The 25,695-nt window shown below is 37.1% G+C and overlaps 1 protein-coding gene across 6 annotated transcripts in view; it reads left to right on the top strand.

The window, feature by feature from the left end:
- The window catches only part of LOC132092750 (pumilio homolog 2-like), a 142,832-nt gene that overhangs the window by 44,378 nt on the left and 72,759 nt on the right, over positions 1 to 25,695 (top strand). For all 6 annotated transcript variants that reach the window (XM_059499129.1, XM_059499130.1, XM_059499132.1 and 3 more), the window contains exons 6-11: positions 6,693 to 6,865; positions 9,358 to 9,652; positions 18,085 to 18,178; positions 18,364 to 18,468; positions 18,574 to 18,710; positions 21,684 to 21,801. In XM_059499129.1, coding sequence (XP_059355112.1) covers positions 6,693 to 6,865; positions 9,358 to 9,652; positions 18,085 to 18,178; positions 18,364 to 18,468; positions 18,574 to 18,710; positions 21,684 to 21,801 — 922 coding nt within the window. The remainder of the gene's footprint in view (positions 1 to 6,692; positions 6,866 to 9,357; positions 9,653 to 18,084; positions 18,179 to 18,363; positions 18,469 to 18,573; positions 18,711 to 21,683; positions 21,802 to 25,695) is intronic.

Here is a 25,695-nt window from a genome sequence, read left to right as displayed (position 1 = left end):
ACCGTTTCGGTACAGGGGTTTCGGTACGGTGCACGTGTGTACCGAATGACTGAATGCAATATTTTGTATGCGGAACATTGGTACATTTTCGTGTTTCCAAACGAACATATTAAGTGGTGGAAGTCTCTGCGTTCAGAGCAAATCCCGCCCTGCAGCTGATTCTAAGGCCGGTGACACACTGGCTGCGTGGCGTGAGCGTGGCGTTTCTGCTGCGTGGCAGTTACATGACTGCTGCTTCACATTTTCTGTGTCTTTACACACCAGAATCGTGCCTGACGCAGCGCTGGCGTGCTGCTGCTACTGTAGGTGACATAATAGAGGGAGACCACCGACAGACCAGGATCTTGTGTTCACGACAACAATATCTATACTTCATGTTGAGCATAAATATAAAGCCTACTAATAAAGGACACCGTCAACAGCATTGGCGGCAAAATAGACCATGTTTGACAGGTGCAATATGCCAGTATGTCACCGGCCTAAGGTTTTCAAAAAGCTTCACGAGAGTGTGAACATCACTACAACTAGGAAAAAAACGATTGTAATTCAAACGCAGCTCCCGTCAGCATTTAAACAGACCTTTGCTCTTAATTCCAATCGGTCCAACGCAATAACGAAATCTGAGCAGGTCTAAAAACTGAAACTGTTGATGCTGCATTTTACACTTTGGAAAAGTTATATATATTTTAAATATGAGCAGGCCTACAAGCTGGGATTGGTAATGCTGCACTGTAATCATAGTTATTTATTTATATTTTTCATTATATTTTATTATATGATATTGGTTTGAGACTGAGAGTATTTCATTTAGTGGAGAACTTTGCAGCAGTATTTTATTTCTTATTCTTTTTTTATTTTATATATATTTTATTAAAAAGTATTTTAAAAAAGTGTAAACAAATTGTTAAAAAAGTTTATAGTAATAAACAACCTGCAGTTTAATGTTTGCAATTTTTTCCCTTACTGTACCGAAAATGAACCGAACCGTGACTTTAAAACCGAGGTACGTACCGAACCGTGATTTTTGCGTACCGTTACACCCCTACTGTCTAGTGTTTTATAACTGAAAAAAACTATGCAGTGGTATGTTTACTGACTAAATAGTTTGTAGAAGCCTTCAATACTATTGGGAAATATATTTTCTTATATTTGAGCGGTGGGGGGTCTAGACATAGTCTCAGAAAAATATTTGCAGGAGTCTCATTTTTCATGATATCTTATTCAGATTTGAATTAGAAACTCATGAGACATGTGGCTTTCAACCCATTACTTTTCTAGATTGCTCCAAGACTCATTTCATGTATTTTTGTATCAAATAAAAAAATATTTAAGAGTGGTAGAAAAAATTTCAAGGCACTTCAGTGTCTATAACTTTTATTATTTTTGAGCATTATCAAATCTGGTTGATAAAAAGTAAAGCCCAAAGGGTTTTCTTTCCAAAGACACCAAAATTATGTTTGTTACACACTGAAGTAGGAAACTGTTACAATTATAAATTAGGTAGAGCACTTCAGCTGTGAGTCCAATAATGGGGGGGTGCTGGCTAACAGGTTAAAGAAACAGACAAACTCCTTAGCCTTTAACATCCCTCTCGACTCTTGCAGTCATTATAACCTGATCAAGCCATAGCTAAATGTTTAAAGTGAATTCTTGCTGAATATGCAGTTATATTACGGGCTGTTGGCATGAATTGTACTCGTGATGGAGGAGGCTCTTGGAGCGAGTGAAAACCATGACCCTCAGACTCTTAATATCCTCTCCTCGCTCCAGTCATAATCACACTGCTCCGCTCATCCTCTGCTCCTCTGTCTCAGACCCGCGGGCAGGGTTGAGCCACTTGGAACTAGGGAGCCTGAGTGGTGCGTCGGTGGATGTTAAAAAGAAAACCTATTTTCAGTCAAACAAACCGATGTAAATGACAAATTAGAGTTAATCAATAAAATCGATTTATCACACAGCCCTACTTGCTTTCATATAATTAAAAAAAAAAAAAATGCAGCTGCCTTTAAATGCAGGTGTGTAAAATATGTGCAAGATTTGCACTGCACTGATGGTAGATATGCAGCATTTATTCTTATTTGTTTTATCTTCATTACAAAACTTGTTTGGTTTTATTTTGGATAATTGCATGTAAAAAATAATTTACGTTGTAATGCATATACAAAATGTGAATTAATATTCATATTCAAGTGTTTGCAAAAATTATTAATGCGCATTAATGACAGGGCGCATTAATATTCAACAATCTGTGAATGTTGCATTTCTCTCGTCGGAGAGAGCCAGCACTGTGAATTTCATCTTGCAGCCGACAAGAAAACATTTGTTTATTAATAATTAAAATGTCTCATTTTTCACAATTATTAGGCTACTTCTGCATGTGCTTTGTGGCAAACTTAATGCGTGTGCTTGAGCGTGGAATATATTAAGACTTGATTATGTAAATTTAATATAAACCTCTGATTAGTTGAATATAACAAATGGCTAGAACTAGAAAAATCTTACGTGGGGGCAGACCATTTTTTAGTCTATAACCAAAACAACAGTCCTAAACCCGTTCAGCAAGTTTAAGACACTGTCCATATGAAAGAGCAAGAGATTCACACCTTTATCTCGACCCCCACAAGCTATACACAACTACCCCCAAAAAACCCAACCCCCTCCAGCTGAACAGAATTCGGTCTATGTTTTGGCTCTGAGAAACGGTGTGTTACTGGGCTGAAACATGCCTGCCCTCAGCAGCACTACTCTTTGTATTTATTATTTTCTCGCAGCCCATATTATTATTTTCACAAGACCATAATTATAAGAAACCAATTAATTCATACTTAATAATTATTTTTGAAAATCATTGTTATTTTTCATCGTGGTTGTTTGAGGAAGGCTTTAAGACCAAGCGGAATCTTCTGCTCCCGCCTCACAGCGCGCGGGACTCCGCTAACTGAGCAGCTTACCCGTCCGCGGTTTGACTTTACTGAATCAGATTGAGGCGAATACAACTTATTGTCCATGAGACCAACATTTAGCAAGGCAGGAAAACATTCATTCTAACTGACGGAAGACATATTTCATCGAGCTAATGCTGTTAAAGAGAGTTAAATAGAGAGAGAGAGAGAGAGAGAGAGAGAAACTAGTTTAGGGCTATTCTTAAACTTGGAGCTCATCATAGTGAAGTACAAATCCAAACATCAGAAATGTTATGCATTTTATGAATAATGAAATGTTATTAAAAGTGTGCATTTTATTTATTCACATGCTGTATGGTTGAAATGATATTTTAGCTCACAACTTTAAGTTCCATTGTTTTAAAAAAATGCTTTATTGGCTAACGTTTCATAAACCTTCAGCTGTTATGCTCTAAAATCCAATGCCAATTGTAATTCCACAGTATTTTCACCTCCTAAATCACTAACCTTTAAAGTCACGATTGTATAATTTACACAATTCTATAAAATTCAAATTTACTCAGGCCGGTGGCATTTTTTAATGACATGTATTTATTTATTTTTGAATAATTGTAGTCTACATAAATAGGTGATGCAAAACATTTGGATCATCCCTTATTTTTTCCCTATTTTCTTAAAGAATTATTAATTCATAAAGAAATAATTTAAGCAGTTAAAACCTATTTTTAAACTTGAATTTAAATAATATTAAACTAACTTTAAAATCTCAAGGAGTTTATGAATTAAAAAGGATAAAATGTCACAGTGCATGTTAAATAGCCTAAATGAACTTGTGTTAACAATATAATTAGAACTAACAATATGATTAGAATTTTTTTAATGAACAACTCCTGTTTAAAATGGGACAGCAACCTTTATATCGAACATTTTTAAATCGTCCACAGCTGAGCATCGCGGGAGGCTGATCTGCTCCAGAGCGCGTGAAGTGAATATGCTGCACAAAGTCATTTTCAGATGAAATGAAAAAAAAAATTCCTGGATAGCCTAGATTAGGCTAATTAATAATTATAGTTTCTGTTAACCCAGAGTAACAAATTTTAATGGATTAATCGCCTATTTTCATTTGCTGCATGTTTTTCATTATTAATTTATTTTTAAACATGCTAAAAAAAGTTTCTGAGAGGAAAAAATATGAGTCGTGTATAGGTTGCATTTAAATGGATTAATCACCTATTTTCGTTTGCTGCATGTTTTTTTTTGTTTTTGATATTATATAATTCATGTATAAGTTGCATTTTATTACATTTAGAAATAATAACGGCTGACCTAATAATGTTATAATGTACCAACAGGATATATTTAGTTGCCTTCACTTTACAACAAATCCTTTAAATTTAACAAATATATCAGAAAAAAACAAGAATTAAAAATATATAATTCTAATGGATAAATATAATCGCAGTATATAATAATATAGGCTAAGCTATAAACAAACAAATAATAATAATTCAAAGCTAAGCATAAGGTTGGGCTTTCTCATTCTCTCACTCGGGAGAAATCCGTTTCCATATCCGTGATGTTGCCCATTTGAAGCTTAACTATTATTCATGATGTAAAATAGGCTTTGAAGTTCACACGTGTTACAGTATAGATGGAAAAAAATCATAATTAACAATATGTGGAGTAAGTTGACTGCTGCTAACGCTGAATGTCTGGTGAACGTCTGCTGTTTCCAGTGAATATGTGCGGGAGGCACCAGCGCGATCAAACAGCTGAAACAGAAAATACTGAATTTTTGGTCACACATAAGGCATAATTAAAAAATGCAAAGTGTTAGTAGTTTGAAAAAAATCAAGAATAATAACAGAGTTAATAATAATTATTGCTAAATGCTGGACCGTTCTCATTTTGCTCTGCATATATATATATATATATAGGCCTTATATTTATTTACTGTTTAATAACAATAGCATGTATATGAATCTTTGTGTAAAGGTCTTTTAATTTTTGATGAGTAGAATGTAGGCTAAGATTATCCTACGTTTTGAAATTAACTCACTGTAAATGTTTTAATATTTTTTTAAAGACGCCATTTAGCTTGTCCACCTACTGTACACTACCATTCAAAAGCTTGATGTAAATAATATAAATGTAACAAATAATTGTAAATGTAACAAATGTAACAAACAATGCTGTTCTTTCAATTTATCCCCCCCTCAAAAAACTGAAAAAATATTCTCAGCTCTTTTCAACATTAATAATAATGATAATAACAATAAATGTTTTTTCGTTGTTGTAGAAAATCAGATTGTTAAAAGGATTTCTGAAGGATTGTGTGACTGGAGTAATGATGCAAAAAATTCAGCTTTGAAAGTCAGCTTTGATTGTTCCTAATAAACTGTTTAACTGTACTCGCAAGTGGATATTAAATTATGTTGTGGGATAATTAAATATATTCTAATTAACTACAAACAAAATTATATACATTTATTTTTTCTTCACATTCTTTCTTGTAACTCTTCCCCTCTGTCACAATCCTGACTGAAAGGCTCATTATGCAGCTCATTATGCGTGCCTTTGTCTTCTCAGGTGTAAATCACAATGATATTCATGATAGTTGATGCCTACTGGCATGTGACTTTTACCAACAAAGTGTCTTAGAAAATTTAAATCAATATATTGTTTTCTGTGAGTAAACAAGATGATTTTCACATAATTTAGAAAGAAAAATTCTAGGCTACAAGCTCCAGTTCTCAAAAGTTCCGGGAACCAATATTCTGTATGTTTTATTGCTTTCACTTTTTCAAGTGATTTTAACCTTTTTAGTTTTTCAATAACCATGCATAACATTTTTTTTTTCTCAAACACAATCATGTACATACATGCTGCTCACATATTATTATAGTCCAGTTTGTGCTGATTACAGTGAGATTTGACTTTAGCTATTTAGATGTTTATAAGAAACTGAAAGCACAAATGTCAGGGCATGACAAAACTTCTCCAGGCCCCCAAAATACCCTTAGACCTCAGAGGGTTAAAGGTCAATGAAAAAAAAAAAAGCAATGAAAGAAGCTCTAGTGCTGAAAGTGGCTAGTGTTGATCCTAGAGAGTCACGGTCCTGCAGAGTCTCCAACCTTGATACAAACTCGGCTACCTGTTGCTTTCTAGTAACCAGTCAGATTAGTTACAAGTTAGCTTGTTCAGGTGTGTTTGATTAGGGTTGGAGCCGAGCTCTGTAGGACTGATGTTGGCCACCCCTGCACTAGTGAATACATGCAGTGTTTAATTATTGATTTATTTTAAAAACTTATATCAAAAAACATAATTTTTACCCCATAGAAATGAGTAACTGGTCCCACCCCGGGTGAGTGGGACAGCCCTTGGTTTCTAGGTGGTGGACAGAATTATTATTATTATTTTTTTTTTTACACACGCACACACTCCAAAAAAAGAGCAGTCAGAAACAGCATCCATAGAATATCATTATTATTGGTCCTTTAGGATTTGACGCATTATGTTAAAAAACATCATATCCCTTTATAGTATTAATATAAATTAATTTATAATGTTTTTTGAACCTTTAACAACATAAATGCATTGCATTACATCAAATTAACCAAAATGAAACATGAAAGCCAGACTATTAAATGCCATGGATGAATATTTGAGTAATTCAGTATTTTGCAAAGCGGGGTCTAGATTTGTCTAGATTGGGGCAATTGATACACAACCTAAAGTAATTTGGTCTCAGGGATGGCTTTGTTTAACTTTGATTTGTGGTGATTCTAGGGTGGAGCAGAGGCAGATCTAGATGGCAGGGAGAAAGGTGATTCAAAAGAAAAGGCTTCTCCATTTGAAGAAGACAAAAATCCTGAGATGAAAGTCGGAGATGAAGGGGATGCCTCAAAATCAAATTCCAGAGGATTGCTGAATGGGATGGATCGCGACTGTAAAGACTTCAAGTATGATGGTTCTTTTGCCAACTTGTAACAGTATTAACATAAAAATTTGCATTTTCTTTTAAAAAGTATTTAAACAACCCTCTACAATACAAGTAAATCACTTGCTTATGCAACTGAATTTCCATGCTAGGCTAGATATTGGCTAATGAATTGTCAGATTTCACTCGCCAGTGTTTGAGTCAGAGGCTAAGCATAAGTTTGACACAGATAATTCACTTGTCTTCACTCATTTTAAACACTTTGCGCTTGAGTTTCTCTCTTCATCTTTATGGCACACGATTTTAATTCATGGTGCCCGACTAGCTGTCGCTTGGCTAAGAGCACTCAGTGTTGCTCTCACGCATGCAAAGAGAGGGAGAGCAAGACAGTTTTACTTACCATGTTGAATTGATGCACTACATGTAAATAATTTTCTTTGTTTGTTTTCCTGTCAAAATAGTTAATTTGGATTTATTCTGCTTTTTAAGAACAAGCAGAAGCCACTTCTGGATTCTTTGGTAGTAGGCGGAACTAATGTTAACTGTTAACTTCAATGTTTTGAATCCGTTTGAGCAAACGCAGACAAAGTTTAATATTTATTAACTCAGCAGCTCATATGATCTTAGTGTTTCGTTTTGTTATTAGTAGTAGAATAATAACAATGATGATGATTATTATTATTTTTATTAATAATAGTAGTAGTAGTTGTAGTAGTAGTAGGGCTGTCGAGATAACCGCAATATTGTAATACCGCGCTATTGACAAGCAAACCGCAGAGGAAAGATAGCAACCGCAGAAACAGTGTCAACCACAGTGCTCAGTTTTTTTTTCTTTCTTTTTTTTTATGAGGCTGTGGCCTTCTTGTTTTTTCAATTTGTCACTGTGCATTCAATGTTAAATAAATTAATGATACAATATGGTTACGACTGTAATTTTTTGTGAGCCGTTGTAGCTTTATGGTGCTTCGTTTGTTTTGAATAGGCCGGCTGAAATGATGGGAGGCGCTCGATCTCGTCCCAAAACCTAATGTCACCAGTTTGGGAACATTTCGGTTTTCAACCCAATGAAAAAGGCGAGCCAGCAAATTTAGATGAGCCTATATGCAAAATTTGCGGCAAAAAGGTTCCTGTGACGCGGCAATACATCTAATTTGAGGTCATCGGGACATTCTAAAGCGCTTAACGTGGTTTAATGTACTAATACAGTGATATGAACAGACCAAACTCACTAAACATCATATTAATAAAGTATACTATCTACAAAAAATCAGATGATCCCTGAATATGAATTCATCGCGTTTAATAACACGTTAAGCTTTTTCCTCCCATAGAAAACCATCATTAGGTTTAACGTATTATTAAACGACTTGCATTCATATTCAGGGCTCATCTGTTTTTTATTTTTGTACATAGTATACTTTATTATTATAAAGTTTAGTGAGTTTGGGTTTTTAAAAATCACCGTCTTAGTACATTAAGCCACATTAAGCGTTTTCTTATAACGGTTTTCTATGGGAGGAAAAGGCTTAACGTGTTATTAAATGAGTTGCATTCATATTCAGGGCTCATCTGATTTTTTTTATAGATGTTATACTTTATTAGTATGATTTTTAGTGAGTTTGGTCTGTTAATATCACTGTCTTAGTACATTAAGCCATGTTAAGTGTTTTTCACGGTAAGCATTTTAGAGTGTCCCCTGTCATCCAGCGCAGCTGCCCCCTCAAGCATCAGGTCGCGGAGCAACATCAAAAAGAACAACTGAGGCCGGTACCAGCTGACAGTTAGGAGTAGCTAAGGCTTTTGTGAAATCTGTAAAATACAGCCATGAAAGTAACAGGCATACCTGCTGAAGTCACGGACAACCTCTGCGTTAGTGCCCATACCCAAGAGAGCGTGAGCAGATAACGAACTCACACTCTATCTGCATGAGGAGTGCATCGACTCCAGCGCGAATCCACTGTCCTGGTGGGCCAGTGGTGGCGCGATAATCAGTCTAGATTTCCGCTGCTGTCCAAAGTAGCGTGCTAATACGTTAGAACTCTTTGATTTCTTAAAAAAAATATTGGAAAACGCATGTTCTTGTTGCTGTTTGGCATTTAACAATAAACAAAAATGTTTTAAAACGTGTATCTCTGTCAGTTAAAAAAGCAACAATATATGCTACATAACTCAACGATTGAGCTTTGTATGCAGCAAAATCATGATAAATTAGGTATGTAAAAAAAACAAAAAACGCCACAGGGGAAATTTCTTAACCGCGACAGCCCTAAGTAGTGGTAGGATATTATCAGTGTTATTAACTACCTGATATATATGTATGCCATGAACCTTTATCGTCTTTTTTTTTTTTTTTGGCTTTCGGAATCTGACAATATACCTTTGTGGATTCAGTTAATGTTGCTGAATCATACATTTTTTTTCTTAAAATAAATTTATTGGTCTTTAAAAATTAGTGAAACTACAACATTGTCATTGTCCGTATCCACACTTTGATTAAAATTTTATTTTCTATAGTCCTACCCCAGGTAGTCGCCAGGCGTCCCCCACAGAGGCAGTAGAACGGTTGGGGCCCGGTCAGGCCGGGTTGGAAATGATGGCACAGCACCACCCGCATGCTCTGCAGCCACCTAACCCTGTCACAAACAAACCTCCCACTGAGGACTTCCAGAGCCAGGAAGCCCAGAGCATGGGCAGCATGGAGCACCAGGCGGGCATGGAGTCACTCCAATTTGAATATGCTGGGAACCAGATCCAGGTGGACTCATCTGGTACTCCAGTCGGCCTTTTTGACTACAACTCCCAACAGCAGGTAAAACTGCTCTTCTGCACTTAATTATAACATTTACAGTTACTTTGTTTTTTGACCACATGAAATGACATTTGCATTGCATTTTACTTCTTTAAAGTGACATTTCTTAGTGAAACAGAATGTAAAGCTGTAGTAATGTGTGGATGGGACTTTTTTTATTATTTATTGAAGTGATTAAATTAGATTGGCGGAAGAGAGTGAAACCAAGGACCAAGTTGCAGCCTGCGGCCATCTATGGAGAAGCACACTTTTTGCTGTTTACCTCCCTAAAATGAAGATAATTGAATAGCCCTACTCTAATCTGTTAAAGGGTACATAACATATAGTTTCACCTAATCTCATGCCAGTCTTGAGTACCTATAGAGTAGTACTCCATCCTTCATATATCCAAAATGTCTTTTAGTTTTATCATATTTATAAAAGAAAATTACATCTTTCCGATTCTCTCTGGAAAAAGTCAAGCTTCTGGAGGTGTGCGGTGGGCAGAGCTATAATACGTGTTGTTTCCATTTAACATACCGTATTTTTCGGACTATAAGTCGCTAGGGATGGGACGGTATGAAAATTTAATATCAAGATTATAGTGACTAAAATTATCACGATTATCAATATTATCACGGTTTTGTTGAAACGAGATGAAAGTGTTCAAAAATAGTTGATGCTCACACTGAAAACATTTCAGCAAGTTTTATATTTAATAATCAACAAACAACTAATAAAACAAGCAACTCTATGCACTTAATTTAAAGAAAGATTAAATTCTGTGGCATTTCCTTCCTTACAATGAAAAGTGTAGAAGCATAGAAAAGCATAGAAAAGTCACTGACTTTCGCCATTCCTTCTCGAAAAAAAACAAAAAAAACATTGTGCGCTGCGCTTGCGTCAGACTGTTGCTGGCTGGACATGATTTAATAGTGAGTTATTAAAACCGATAATCAAACACGGTTTTAATGATAATTCATTTTTAAACGATATTACTAACCTTCAGCGCATTTTATCACGGTTATCAATAAAACCGGTTATCGTCCCATCCCTATAAGTCGCACCTGAGTATAAGTCGCATCAGTCCAAAAATACGTCATGATGAGGAAAAAAACATATGTAAGTCGCACTGGACTATGTCACATTTATTTAGAACCAAGAACCAAGAGAAAACATTACCGTCTACAGCCGCGAGAGGGCGCTCTATGCTGCTTAGTGTAGGCTACAGGAGCACTGAGCAGCATAGAGCGCCCTCTCGCGGCTGTAGATGGTAATGTTTTCTCTTGGTTCATTTCTCTCTGTTCATGTCAAATAAATTTTGATAAATAAGTCACACCTGACTATAAGTCACAGGACCAGCCAAACTATGAAAAAAAAGTGTGACTTATAGTCCGGAAAATACGGTATATTCACTTATGTGCTGATTTCCAACAAAAGACAGACATTTGATGCAGTTGTACTGACATGAATGGGGTCTTTTATCACTGGAATCTCTCCATGTTTTAATAGCAAACGATGCAAATCCAGCGTCAACTTGGGCCTTGATTATAAAACATTTGTCACTCAAATGACCAGAACACACAAAGGCACCACACTCCGTCGCTGCCCCGGAAAAACAAACTGCATCCACTGTTCATGTAACGCTAGGTTCTATGGGAAGCTGAACACGGAAAACTTTCCCTCACATCCAAAAACGCAGTTATTTGGAGACATTCTCAAGCAAATCCTATGCAGCACTGCCGACGATCTCCCGAGGAAGTGCGTTGATGTGTGCGGTCTCGCTCTCTTCTGGTGAACGTGTGCGTGGGTGCGCTTTTCCGGGAGAGATGCTCATATAAGGAGTTCTGCTCTTGTCTACGTCATTAGATCCACGATCGAAAAAAAAACAGCCGAAACTTGTACCAACCTGGAAGTAAGATTTTCAGCACAGAAATTCTCTGTCATTCTTCTAAATTATTTTTTAAAGCTTTGGCCATGTTTATCATGAGAATCCATCTCTTTAACACTGAACAACTCTGAATACATGAAACACCATTGTATCCCCCCCTTTAACATGGGTGCAGAAAAAAAATGCACTGCATACGCACTGCAATCAGAGTCAAAGTTTTTTTTTTTTTTTTTCTTGTAGGTAAAGGACAAATCAGGAGAAATTTATTGCCAAGTTTTCCTGACTTTCAGCATGATGTGATTGATTTTATACAACTTAAGTTCAATAATAAACAAGTAATATTAAATGACTTGCATTTTAGATACATTATTGATCGTTTTTGCTCCGTTTTGCTAACGAATATAGTTCTAAGCAAAGCCACAGGAGAACAATTGCGTATCTCTGAGCAACACACAACAGTTTTGCAACATGCATTTTTCAAACATTTCATTTGTATCTCAAAGTAAAACGTTAATCTAATAACATTATGCATTTGCAATGAAAAATTAATTTACGTAACATTAAACAGTCTGAGTAAATACATCTAAATGGCACTTTCGATGCAGCTTCTGTGTTTCCTCTGCAGTGGAAAAATGTAGTTATTTTTATGCTGTTTAATTTGAATAGTAACAACCATATACAGGCCCTGGTCATATAATTAGAATATCATCAAAAAGTTTTTCACTAATTCCATTCAAAAAAAGGAACTTGTATATTAATTTATTACACACAGACTGATATAATTCAAATGTTTATTTCTTTTAATTTTGATGATTATAACTGACAACTAAGGAAAATCCCAAATTCAGTATCTCAGAAAATTAGAATATTGTGAAAAGGTTCAATATTGGGACTTCTGCTTACGTCATGGCCGAGAACTGTAGGTAGGCTCCTCAGCTCCGACAGACCCATTAAAAATATCCATTGATAGAGTTTATTGATAAATGAATACAAGAATACGTGAAGGAGAAATCCTAGCGGACATGCTGATCCAAAACCAGAGCAAGAGAGAAGTAGGAAAAGGGAGTAAAACGGACGAGGGAAGACCAGGTCCCAAATAGCTAACGATAGCTGAAGCTACTCCACTGAAAACCAGCGGGGATGCTAACAACATGGCTAGCACGGGGGCTAACGATGTGCTAGCAGAGTTACGAAAATACCGACAAGAAAACACAGACTCATTTTGAGATTTAAAATTTTCTTTCACCAGAATGGAGACCAAGTTGACTGAGATAGCAACACGCACGGGCGACTTGGAACAAACAATGACCGAAGCCAAGAACATAGTAAGTGCCACAGAAGACTGTCATGTTAAACACGGGAGGGTGCTAAGATACTTGTTGCACAGGGAACTGATCTCACGAGTAAATGCGACGATATGGAGAACCGACCGCGCCACAACAATATTTGTATATATGGGATCCCTTAGGAATCAGAGAAAGATGACATGGTTGACTTTGTGATACACTTTCTGAGGAGCTCGGTGAAACTACCAGAGGGTCTTGAACTTAAAGTGGAAAGAGCACACCGAGCCCTTGGGCTAAAACCCCCGAGCCGCGGCTCCACCAGGGTCTATCATAGTCCGCTTTTTGGACTTTCAGGTGAAGCAGACAGTGTTACAACAAGCATGAAAACAACGCAATATCCAGTTTGAAGGCCATACGATCTGTTTTGACCAGGATTATTCTTTGAAGTGCAGAGGAAGAGGAAAAAGGTTCGGGGGGCGATTTAAAAAGCTCAAAGAGAAAAACATCAAAGCCCAGGCACTGTACCCTGCCCAGCTGAGGATTTTATTGGAATCAGGTACCCGTGTTTTTGCAACACTGCTGGAAGCACAGCCTACACTGAAGGATTTGGGGGTGGACATAGCTTTGGAGGACAGAGATGTACTTGAGATGGCGCGTGAAGCCTGGACAACGCAGCCCAACGGGATGAAAAAAGGACCGGCACCACCTGAAGACGTCAGATTTAAGGGAGTTTATTTGTGAAATGGAGGAAGATGAATAAAGCTAGACAGGATGTGAGTAAATTGAACATTTTCGACTGTCCTGAATAGCTCATTTATCAATTTAGTATTTTATTTTTTGTGTTCTGGGGTAGAGGCTTAAAATTTCACACTGAATTACATTGGGACCGGATCTGTCTGGGAGGGGGGGTGGGCTGGTATTTGATCTTGGCCTTAGGACGGTCTGAATTCAACCACAGGTTTGCCTGGAAGATCGTCTCCACTGCACAATTGCATTTTACCCAGTTCAGCATGTAGAGAGGGAAGAAAGCGAGGGGTTGATATATTACTGCATAAAGCTCTGGGCCCTTGAGAAAACGTATGCGGACAAAGCAGTCCGGTACATTTTGATTGTTGGAACAATAGGAGAGATAAAAATATCCATTTTAAATTTGTATGCCACAAACGAAGACGACATTTCTTTTTTCAAGGATATTTCAGTTGTCCTCGCTTCACTAGCTGGGGGGTTGCTCATATTGGGTGGGGATTTCAATTGCGTGTTGAACCAGCAATTAGATTAACAACCTTTTGAGTCTGGTCCAATGCCATGAAAAATGGGGGTACTGCGGAGTATGATGGAGGAGATTGGTTTAGTAGAACGAGACTACACATTTTTCTCTAAAGTACATGGTAGCTACTCCAGAATAGATATGTATGTTAAAAGGTGCTTACAAAGCGACCAGCTGCCACATTGAATCAATAATCATCTCTGATCATGCTCCGTTAGTCCTTTCGTTGGTTCTAGATAAAAGTTGTAGTTTAAATAATTAACTTAATAATTTGAGTGTTGTACAAAAGATTAAGCTAGAATGGAAAGACTATTTAGATCACAATGATAATGGAGAGATCTCGGCCTCTACGTTATGGGAGGCAGCAAAAGTGGTTATAAGCGGAAAATTGATTGCATTATCATCTAAAATTAAGAAAGAAAGGATTAAGGAACGACAAAAATTGGAAAATTATTTTAGACTTAGAAAAGGAGCATTAGGAGACGGGTCAAGAAAATACCTTTCAAGCTTTAAAGAAGTGCAGACAAGAGCTTAATGACCTGTTAACATGTAAAGCAGAGGGGACCCTACGATTTGCCAATCAACGATAATATGAATCAGGAAATCGAGCTAGTCGATTACTAGATTTTCAATTACGCAAAGCACAAGCCAGTTGTACAGTAGCAAAAATTCTACATCCAAATTCCAAAAAAAATCCTATCTCATCCTAAAGATATTGCCAATGCATTCTCCACTTACTATGAAGCATTGTTTGACTCATTGTTGACTGGAAGCCACTGACAAGGCAATTAAGATTGAAAGATTCTTGGAAAATATTAATCTACCTTCATTAAAAAACACCCAATCTGAAGCATTAATAAAACCAATTTCAATAAAAGACATCGAAGGTGCCATTAAGAATTTAAAATAATAAGTCCCCAGGGGTAGACGGCTATCCAGGTGAGATTTATAAATGTTTCAAAGATGAAATTATCCCTCTATTACAAAGAACCTTTAACTATGCTCTCACTCATAATGATCCACCTAAATCCTGGTCTCAAGCAACAATATCCGTAATTCATAAAGAAGGCAAAGACCCAACAAGTTGTTCCTCATATAGACCAGTAAGTCTGTTCTGTTGTGATATGAAAATGTTAACATCTATATTTGCCAAAAGATTACAGGAGTGTATAAAACATGTAATTGGTATTAACCAAACTGATTTAATACCAGGTCGCTTGGGAATTAATAACATTAGGAGAAAATTAAACATAATGACAGTAGCTAAGAAGAAAACAGACCCATCAATGCTTCTCAGTCTTGATGGTGAGTATAGTATAGAACCATTGGCAGAGTTGATTAGGGAAGATCATAGAGTACAAGGAGTAACTGTCGGAGACACAAGAGTTCAAACTGTCATTGTATGCAGATGATGTTATTCTATATAGTTCTAACCCATTGACTTCTGTTCCTGCATTGTTAGAGTGTCTGAGAGAATTTGGACTAGTTTCGGGCTATAAAGTCAGTGAGACCAAGTGTAGATAAAGAATATTGCAGTATAATTGTATGCTATGAGAATATCTAACTGAAAAAAATGTAACTGTTATTTTGGATATGAATTGACATTTTACTATGACCTTATTTTTTTTTGTGTGTGTAAGACACTGCCGAGTTTGCCCTTGTTCTTCTGTGTTCGTAAAAAAAAAAAAAAAGTCAATTAAGATGTGCATTTACTTAAAAATGTGCCACACTCTAATCAGCTAGTTAACTCAAAACACCTGCAAAGGCCTATAAATGGTCTCTCCGTCTAGTTCTGTAGGCTACACAATCATGGGGGAAAACTGCTGACTTGACAGTTGTCCAAAAGACGACCATTGACACCTGGCACGAGGAGGCCAAGACACAAAAGGTCATTGCAGAAGACTGCTGCTGAGTGGTCCAAAGTTATATTCTCTGATGAAAGTAAATTTAGGATTTCCTTTGGAAATCAGGATCCCAGAGTCTGGAAGAAGAGAGGAGAGGCACACAAGCCATGTTGCTTGAGGTCCAGTGTAAAGTTTCCACAGTCAGTGATGGTTTGGGGTGCTATGTCATCATCTGGTGTTGGTCCACTGTGTTTTCTGAGGTCCAAGGTCAATGCAGCCGTATACCAGGAAGTTTTGGAGCACTTCATGCTTCCTGCTGCTGACCAACTTTATGTAGATGCAGATTTTTCCAACAGGACTTGGCACCTGCACACAGTGCCAAGGCTACCAGTACCTGGTTTAAGGACCATGGTATCCCTGTTCTTAATTGGCCAGCAAACTTGCCTGACCTTAACCCTATAGAAAATCTATGGGATATTGTGAAGAGGAAGATGCGATATGCCAGACCCAAGAATGCAGAAGAGCTGAAGGCCACTATCAGAGCAACCTGGGCTCTCATAACAACTGAGCAGTACCACAGACTGATCGACTCCATGCCACGCCACATTGCTGCAGTAATTCAGGCAAAAGGAGCCCCAACTAAGTATTGAGTGCTGAACATGCTCATACTTTAAATTTTTTTTTATACTTTTCAGTTGGCCAAGATTTCTAAAAATCCTTTCTTTGTAGTGGTCTTAAGTAATATTCTAATTTTCTGAGATACTGAATTTGGGATTTTCCTTAGTTGTCAGTTATCATCAAAATTAAAAGAAATAAACATTTGAAATATATCAGTCTGTGTGGACATAATGAATATACAATTTTCACTTTTTGAATGGAATTAGTGAAATAAATCAACTTCTTGTTGATATTCTAATTACCGTAATTCCTCAAATAAAAACCGGTAGTCAAATAAACGCCGGGCCTCTTATAGTGGTCGGGGGCGTGGTCAACACAGGCAAATAAAGGCCTGGGGAAAATTTGTGCAGCAGAGCTAGATAACGAACGTACACGCCCACTGCTGGAGCGTTTCTCGTTCTCGAGTCAAGATCCGGTTGCATCGGTTTTCGGATCACCAGTACACTGAACCGAGAACCGTTTCTGTCGGACACGTCCGATTCGAGAACCGAGGAGCTGATGATACTGCGCTTGCGTGATTCAACGTGAAGCAGACTGACACAGAGCGAGTCTGAACCGAACTGAATCTTTTGGTGATTGATTCTGAACTGATTCTGTGCTAATGTTATGATCTCTGTCCACTGGAACGCTATCGCTTTTAATTTAAACGGGTTATTTAAAACAATTACTTAACAAACAGATGGAATTAGAAATAACGGCCTGCCTCTAATAAAAGCCTGCTTCAAATAAAAGCCTGTTACCTTCTGCAGTTCAGGTAAATAAAGGCCCCGGCTTTTATTTGAGGAATTACGGTATATGACCAGCACCTGTAGGGTCCTATCATTCTAACTTAATGTATTGATAAAATTTAAGAATTTGACAAAAATGGTGAAATGTACATTTAATCAGGTTAGGAAAATTTCTTCCTAAAGATTCCTTCCTAAAAATTCCTTCATAAAGTTAAAAAGTGTAACAGCAATCAATTTAAAGCAAATATCAAAAATATGCTGATTAAAGTAATATCTGATAGAGCACTGATGAGACTATTGCTTCAGAATAAATTATATTTGCACCAAATTTTCTTCCGTACAAGTAACTTTTTTTTTTACTCTGACAAGTGAATGACTGATTTACTTGTCAGGAGGACAAGCACATGTCAAAGCTTAATTTCGAGCCCTTTGTGTGTGTATGTGTATATGCGTTTGTATTTGTTTTTATGCTTAATATTTTTTAACGAAAATTTTATTTTATTTATTTATTTTTTGATTGATAAAAAGGTTCAAATTACAGAATTCTACTTGATGGAAATCTTTATTTTTTATTACAATTTTTCTTGAGTGTCACTTTATATCAATTTAATGCCTTTTTGGGTTCAGTAAGGTTTCTTTTCTCTTTTTTCTCTTTTTTATACAGTAGTGTACATCTACAGTAAAATCTCTGGTTGCTACATATGTAAAGTGTTTTTTTGTAAAGAATGTAATGCTGCCTTTTTTTTTTTTTTTTTTAAGTTGTTCCAGAGATCCAGCCATCTCACAGTTCAGCAGTTGACCGCAGCACAGCAGCAACAGTACGCCCTTGCTGCAGCCCAACAGCAACACCTTGGTAACATTATTACTTTCAGACTTTTCATCCAGAGACTTTGTCTCTCTTATATCCATTTTTCACCATAATGTAATTTTGTTTTAGGAGGGAAAAGGAAAACAAAGTAAAAATTCAATAATCCAGGCAGCGCCTGAAATTAATCTAACCTGTGTATTAATCTAATGATCTGTGTGTTTCTTTGGTAGGACTTGCACCTGCGTTTGTGCCAAACCCTTACATCATCAATGCTGCTCCTCCTGGAGCAGATCCTTACACTGCTGCAGGTTTGGCAGCAGCTGCTACCCTTGCAGGTAAACATATGTACACACTTTATAAATATCAACCATGGTATAGACAATCTTGGGATCCTAAATGTTTAGAGTCCTCAGTATAAGGCTAATCATGTTTTTCCATAGGTCCAGCTGTAGTCCCTCCTCAGTACTATGGAGTCCCGTGGGGTGTATATCCGGCCAACCTCTTCCAACAACAGGCTGCAGCCAGTCATTCTGCCAACCAGCAGGCATCCAATCAGGGTCCAGGTCTGGGACAACAGGTTGGTGACATTATCTCAACATATAAAATCTGCGCACTAGACTTTGAACATATGAAATTTCTTCGGACAATGCAGCGGTTATGATATGTCACATTCTGCAGTATCTTTTTAAAAACTTATTCAACACATTACAACATAATACTAATATAAATAATACTAATCCCAAACTGTAAACCCTAGAGGTCGACCTATGTATCGGTTTTGCAGATTAATTGGCACCGATAGTTGATTGCTCAACAATCGGTTATCGCCAAAAATCCGTGCCGATAGTTTTCCGGGTTGCGTCTGTTGCTGGAGTGGCTTAGAAGGATCTGTTTTCATAGTGCGAGAGCAGCTTCCAGTGGTTGAAATCACTGACAGCATGTGCTGTTTGTTTAAACACTTGATGCTGCACACTGAACATAGCAAGAAACTTCAGACCCAGATTTAAAGGCAGCTGACTGAAAATCCTGCTGCACCTCAGAGCGCAATTCACATACTTTTCCATTAAATTACATTATATTCGCCCCGAATCATTGTTAATGTACATAGTGAATTGTATATTGAGTATTTTCATTGAAACATGTCTTTCTGTGGCTCTAATGAAGTCTGTATGCTTCATTTATAGAGCTATAATATAGATTGCTCTTTCAACTTCAAACTTACCTATGCCTCATTGTTCATTCTTGAAGTAAACATGTATGTTTGGTGAAAACGGAGGTGTAATCACGGAATCCATTCATAAAAATAGAATTCAGAGTTTAATGTGGAATGTCATGGAATTGGTCAAATTTTAAATTAATCAAAAGTAGGTCATTACACTTAATTACACTTAAGTCGATTTAAATATGAATCCTGCCTGTTCTGTGTAACTCTAATGAATGACACAGACGCAGGGTTTCATCTACTACTGTTACACACAGTGAAGCGTGCGTGATGCTTGCGGTGATTTCAGGGTCTGCTGTCTCACTAAATTAGGACATAAACACATGAACAACATCTCCAGAACTGACTGTTTGATTTGAGTAAAACTAGCCTCATATCACAAACAGAACTGTAAAGGTATTCATGGCAACCAGTCAAAATAAAAGTCTGGTCTATTTTTCAGTGGAATGTACATAGCCTACTACTAAAATAAAACAAACATTATTTTTAAAGGAATAATCACACAACATTTCTTCCATGTTTTCATTTTAATAATAAATCCCCTTGTTTGCCCCTTGCCTTGTTTGTTTGTTTTTTTTTCTTTATAAATCACTATTTTAGTTTTTGTTCAGTATCCATTTAACCTGTTAGCCAGCACCCCCCATTATGGGAGTCACAGCTGAAAGTGCCCTACCTAACTTAAAATTGTAACAGTTCCTTACTTCAGTGTGTTACACATAATTTTGGTGTCTTTGGAAAGAATACTCTTTGGGCTGTACTTTTTATCAACCAGGGGTGTGTTTCCCAAAACTATAGTTGCTAAGTTAGTAACTTTTTTGGTTGCAATGCAATTTCCCATTGCCAACCATCTAAGTTGCTAACAGGTTAGCAATTATGGTTTTGGGAAATGCACCCCAGAGCTGATAATGCTCAAAAATATTTAAAGTTATAGACACTGAAGTGCCTTAAATGTTTTTACCACACTGCAATTTTTTTTTTTTTTTTATATAAACAATACATAAAATCAGTCATGGAGCAATCTAGAAAAGTAATAGGTTGAAAGTCAAATGTCTCATGATTACCTATTATAAATCTGAAGAAGATACCATTAAAAATTAATTCCAACTGTATTGAAGGGTTATAAAAACTATTTTACTCAAACATACCACTGCATATTTATTTTCCAATTATAAAACATTAGACAGAAACTTAGACATAATATTGATTTATTTTGAGCACTAGAAAAAATACAATAAGAATAATTTGAGTAAGAAAAATAAAAAAAAAGATGTAACTTTGTATGCCAATTAAGAACATCCTGAGATTGCTAGAAATTCAGCATTTACAATGAATTACAATGAAAATACGTACTGATGTGCTGATGGCCAGTTATAGAGATGGTAACAATACAAATGATGCCCCATAAAGTCAATAAACCACTCTCTATTCATATATGATGGCGTTCACATTGCCGTGATTACACAGTAATAGCGAGCTGATTTGCACTCAAACAGATGGTAATCATCCAGATACAGACACATTCAAAATAAAACACACTCACACGTATATAAAAACTGTTGAAAAATAAAACCAATAAAGAAAAAGGCGATCTCTAAGTTCCGCCTCCATCAGATGACAGTTGCATCACGAGCCGTCATGAGAGAGCGCAAGAATTCAAATAAACAATCTTCCGCCTATCTTTCCCTTTTTTTTGGTGGATCGTCTCATTCTGTTTGGCACTGTACGCTACAAAACCATGCCGTTTTTTTTTTTTTTTTACTACCAAAGACGCAGTTTCTGAGCGCAAGTTATTCCATAACGGACACAATTCTGTCCCTGAAGAACTGAAACGTAAACAAAGGAATTATCATCCATATTACAACGTTATTGCTTCATTGGACTAAACGTGTTCCATGAGATTTCATTCAGTGGACCATTACATTTCTAACTAAACCGGGATTTACAGCTGTGGATGTGGTTATGACTTGTTATTACGACGAATCTGGTATGTACTGTGTTTTCATTCTTCATGTTTTGATGTGTACTGCTTACACAAATTTAGCAAATACATTCTTTATAAGCCTTCCATTGAAAAACAGTGATCTGTCGTTGATGTTTGAGGCTTAGATCTTTATAATGATATATAGTTTGTCAAGATTAAATTTGTCCCGTAAATTTGCTCACCATCTAGCCTGGCTTCAGAAATGCTTCTCCTGAAATGCTAATCCCCTGCACATTAAAATGCATTTCAACTCATTCTGATATTACTGAAAATGAATAGTGAATTAAAGAAACAAGTAGCTTTTAAAGGTTTTTTCTTTATTGTAACTCTTTCCTCGCCCAATCCAGGTGATACGTGCAGGGACAAATCAGCGACCTTTGACCCCTGGCCAGAGCCAGCAGAGTCAGCAGGAATCCCTTGCTGCAGCCGCCGCAAACCCAGCACTGGCCTTCACAGGCATGACAGGTGAATTATGCTCTAACTTGTGCAGGTACTCTCGGATTGGTTGTTCCTTACATCATAGGCTCTGCTTTAAGGCTGCCAAAATGACTGAAAAACTAAATTCGAATTTTGTACTTATTTGTACTTATTATCGAAGATCGAATTATATTCTAATTTAAAATGAATAATTTCAGTTAGGGTGAAGAAAAGCTTTTGGCTTCTCTCCTGAGGCCACAAGAGGGTGCATAAAGCAAAATATTACTAATGCAAGTTTGTACAAAGCATTAGAATACATGACTGTGAAGTGAATAGTATTTAAAATAATGTTTATAAACCAATTATAATTAAGTTGCTTAAACAACTATTAACAAAACAGCATCATGTGTGCATGCATGCATAGTTTAATACAAAGGGTGGAAAGCCAATAGCCGCGTTTCCACTATTGAGCTTAAACCGGCCGTGCTAGTGCGTGCCAGGGCCAGTCGCGTTTCCACTGTCACTTCCGGGGCTTGATCGTGCCTCGCCGGGGCTTCCTCGGGGCCAACTGCCAGGTTTTTTTGGCCCGACGAAAACCTTGGGCCAAAGCGGGCCAGCTGGGGCTAGAGGAGGGGTTATGAACAAAGGCGGAGATTCTCCGTGTCTAGAGAGCTCAGCGCTGCAGATCATTTCAGAGAGATAACAGCTTTAACACCGGTATTAAAGACTTTTTAAAATAAGTTGAGCTCAAAACTCACTATTAGTTAGCAGCAAGTGTTTGAAATAACTTGATCCGATGTGGATTATAATCACTAAACAAGGCAGAAATATTTATAAGCGATGTAAAAGACTGCACGCAAAAAATTAACATTACCATAGTAAACATGGTAAATATGACCGCTTGGATAAATCAGACGTCAGCTTCTTATTCTCTATCACAATCGTGTATTTATTAACATTTTATCTGTCGTCTCATTTCGTGAGTTTAGCTCCACATTGCATATCATCAAAATATAATGATTTTTGTTCGGGAGCTTTTATAAAAATAGAGTCTGCGCTGCGGATCATTTCAGAAAGATAACAGCTATAACACCAGCAATAAACACTTTTTTAAATAAGTCAAGCTAAAAACTCACTCTTAGTTAGCAGCGAGTGTTTGAAATGAACTTGATCCAATGTGGATTATAATCACGTAAACAAGGCAGAAATATTTATAAGCGATGTAAAAGATATGCACGCTAAACATGTTACCATAGTAAACATGGTAAATATGACCGCTTGAAGAAATCAGACGTCAGCTTCTTATTCTCTATCACAATCCTGTATTTATTTAGTAACTTATATTATCTGTCACAAGCCTCGTCATGAGAGTTTAGCTCACGTTGCCTATCATAAAAAATATATGGAGCTTCAGGCTCCACTGTGGAAACACTGCGCTAATCTGGCCTCGGTGCTACTGGCCCAAGACTATTAGCCCCGCCCGGCCCTCTTTAAGCCCTGGCTCGCACTGGCCCGACAGTGGAAATGTGGCTAATCACACAGTACATTTTTCATTTCAAAACACGACAGGCAGTGGGATGGGGAAAAACACACCATAAAGTCTCTGTTTTTTAAATGTTGAACTTTAATTTTACATGGATTTCTAGTGGTCACCTTTATTTATATAGCGCTTTAAACTAAATACATTGCATCAAAGCAACTGAACAACATTCATTAGGAAAACAGTGTGTCAATAATGCAAAATGATCGTTAAAGGCAGTTCATCATTGAATTCAGTGATGTCATCTCTGTTCAGTTTAAATAGTGTCTGTGCATTTATTTACTATCAAGTCAATGATATCGCTGTAGATGAAGTTGTTTTTGAACATGCGGCTCTCTTGTGCAAGATGCGAGTGCAATGGTGAAAGATGTCCCTCTAGAAAATGCGCGAAATATGCATTGTGTGAATGGCTTGGTTTCAGCTTTGATGTAAACCAGATCTTCTCCATACTGATATTCTGTTTTCCACAATATTTTGAAAGAACATCGCAGCAGCACTGCATTTAATGGCTTCAACTGGATAGGCTAACAAAATAATTATAATGTAGTTACACTTACATTAACATTAGAAAGTTGATGGACAGCCCTACTCTGTTTCATTTCTGTTCATATATGTGCTTTGTCTATGTGGTTTGGGAATCTGAGGAGTTCATGGTCCTGTCATTCACAGGCAATTTCGAACTAGTTGAAGGCAGACTCTTATGGACTTGTCGTTGAGCTGATTTTCATGCTAAAGAACTAATAGGCCACTGCCTTCCTCTGATCATGTAAGGGTGTTTTCTGTGGTGACTGTATAAACTGAGTATTTTTTTTCTGGGCATGGTCTACATTTACACAACAAAAAAATGTGAAAATGTGAAACACGTCCCGGGATTGATTCCGGCATTGAACCCGGGTCGGGGACCTAGTAACATTGCCGGGTTCAGTCCCGGGACGAGTGCTGTGTGAACAAAAGCCAGATCTAATGCCGTGTCGAAGTGATGATGCACGTTATCGCGCAACTCTTTTACCGGCTGTTTGGAAGGAAGATCAACGTTCGTGACAAAAAAATGTGCAAACTATAATGAAGCAGAGATCAGTTTGTTCCGCACTTTCCGTGTTGACGCTAAGACAGTTTACTAACTTGTGTGAAAGTATAACATGCCTAGCGTTTTCGACTCGTACATTACATGTCACGCCCTGATGTCACGTGTCGTTACGGGATCTTTACGGGTTCTGTGTGAAAGCATGCACATATCCCGGGTAATCACTAGCATTGTGATTTTGCCGGAATCACAGTGTGAAAGGGGCTATAGTTGTTTAAGCTGTGAATATTTCAATTCAAAATATTTCACACACATTTTCACAATTACAGATTAAAAAAAATAATATTCACCTTCCAGAGTTCAATTCCAAAATATATAATCGGTTTAAAAACACAATGTACAATATTCAAAAGGCAAATTTCGGTCCATTTTATTTCACTTTCCAAATTTGCTTCCACAAATTAAGTGGTAAAAATTTAAGCGAGAAAATTTGCTATTGCACTTCTGGGATCTGCAGGAATAGCAGTAGAGCACCGATGCATGATCTCCAGCTGCAGACAGTCGCTCACAAGCAGGTGGCACAATAGAGATCGCTAACACATGTGACCAACTGTGCGGCAACGTCAAAGAATTATGGGTATGTTTGGCCAGTTAACATGGTCTGGCATAGCAGGCTAGTGTTTTGGCATGAAAATAATGAAAAAAATTAGCGTGAAAAACAGAATATATTCCTACAAAATGCAGCGGACTAAAGAAAACATTGTCGGACCATACCGCCTAAAACTAAATCCTAATGCAAAGATGAGATATGACGAGAAAATAGAGAGAATCGAAGGACTCTATCCTTACGAGCAGAGCGACTGGTCAAGGTAACACCCTCCTGCCCAAAAGAAGGGCATGTGAAAAGGCTGTGTTGTGGTGCTTTTGCAGACAGCCTGAAGAGCTTGATGACAGGTTTGCTTGCGACAATCAGAACTGTCCTATACACAGTGGTTCCATTTATGTCGCGTGGGATTTAGCAGCGCACCAGCCAGAGAGGAGTCATGGCAATGCGATGCTTGCAGATGTCTGACTTATCACCCACAAACCTACCTTATGCATTTCCAGTTCTTATCTTTCTTATACATTTCCAGTTTCTCATCATTTCTATGGACTCTTTATAATGTTAATGTATTCATCTACATGTATTTACATGTTAAATATGTAAAGAAACTGAAATAAAGTTGGTTGTTACTACTATTTAACTTATGTAATTGTGTTTGTAGCCAAAGAACACTGATTTTGCACAATTCTTCCTTAATACAGATAAAGGAGGCAGAATTTCATTCAATCTTTGTATTTTATTTACAGACATGGCTAAAAAACATTACATGTGAGA

Source organism: Carassius carassius, chromosome 18 (assembly GCF_963082965.1).
Source record: "Carassius carassius chromosome 18, fCarCar2.1, whole genome shotgun sequence".
Classification (NCBI taxonomy): domain Eukaryota; kingdom Metazoa; phylum Chordata; class Actinopteri; order Cypriniformes; family Cyprinidae; genus Carassius; species Carassius carassius.
This window is presented reverse-complemented; position numbering and strand designations above follow the sequence as displayed.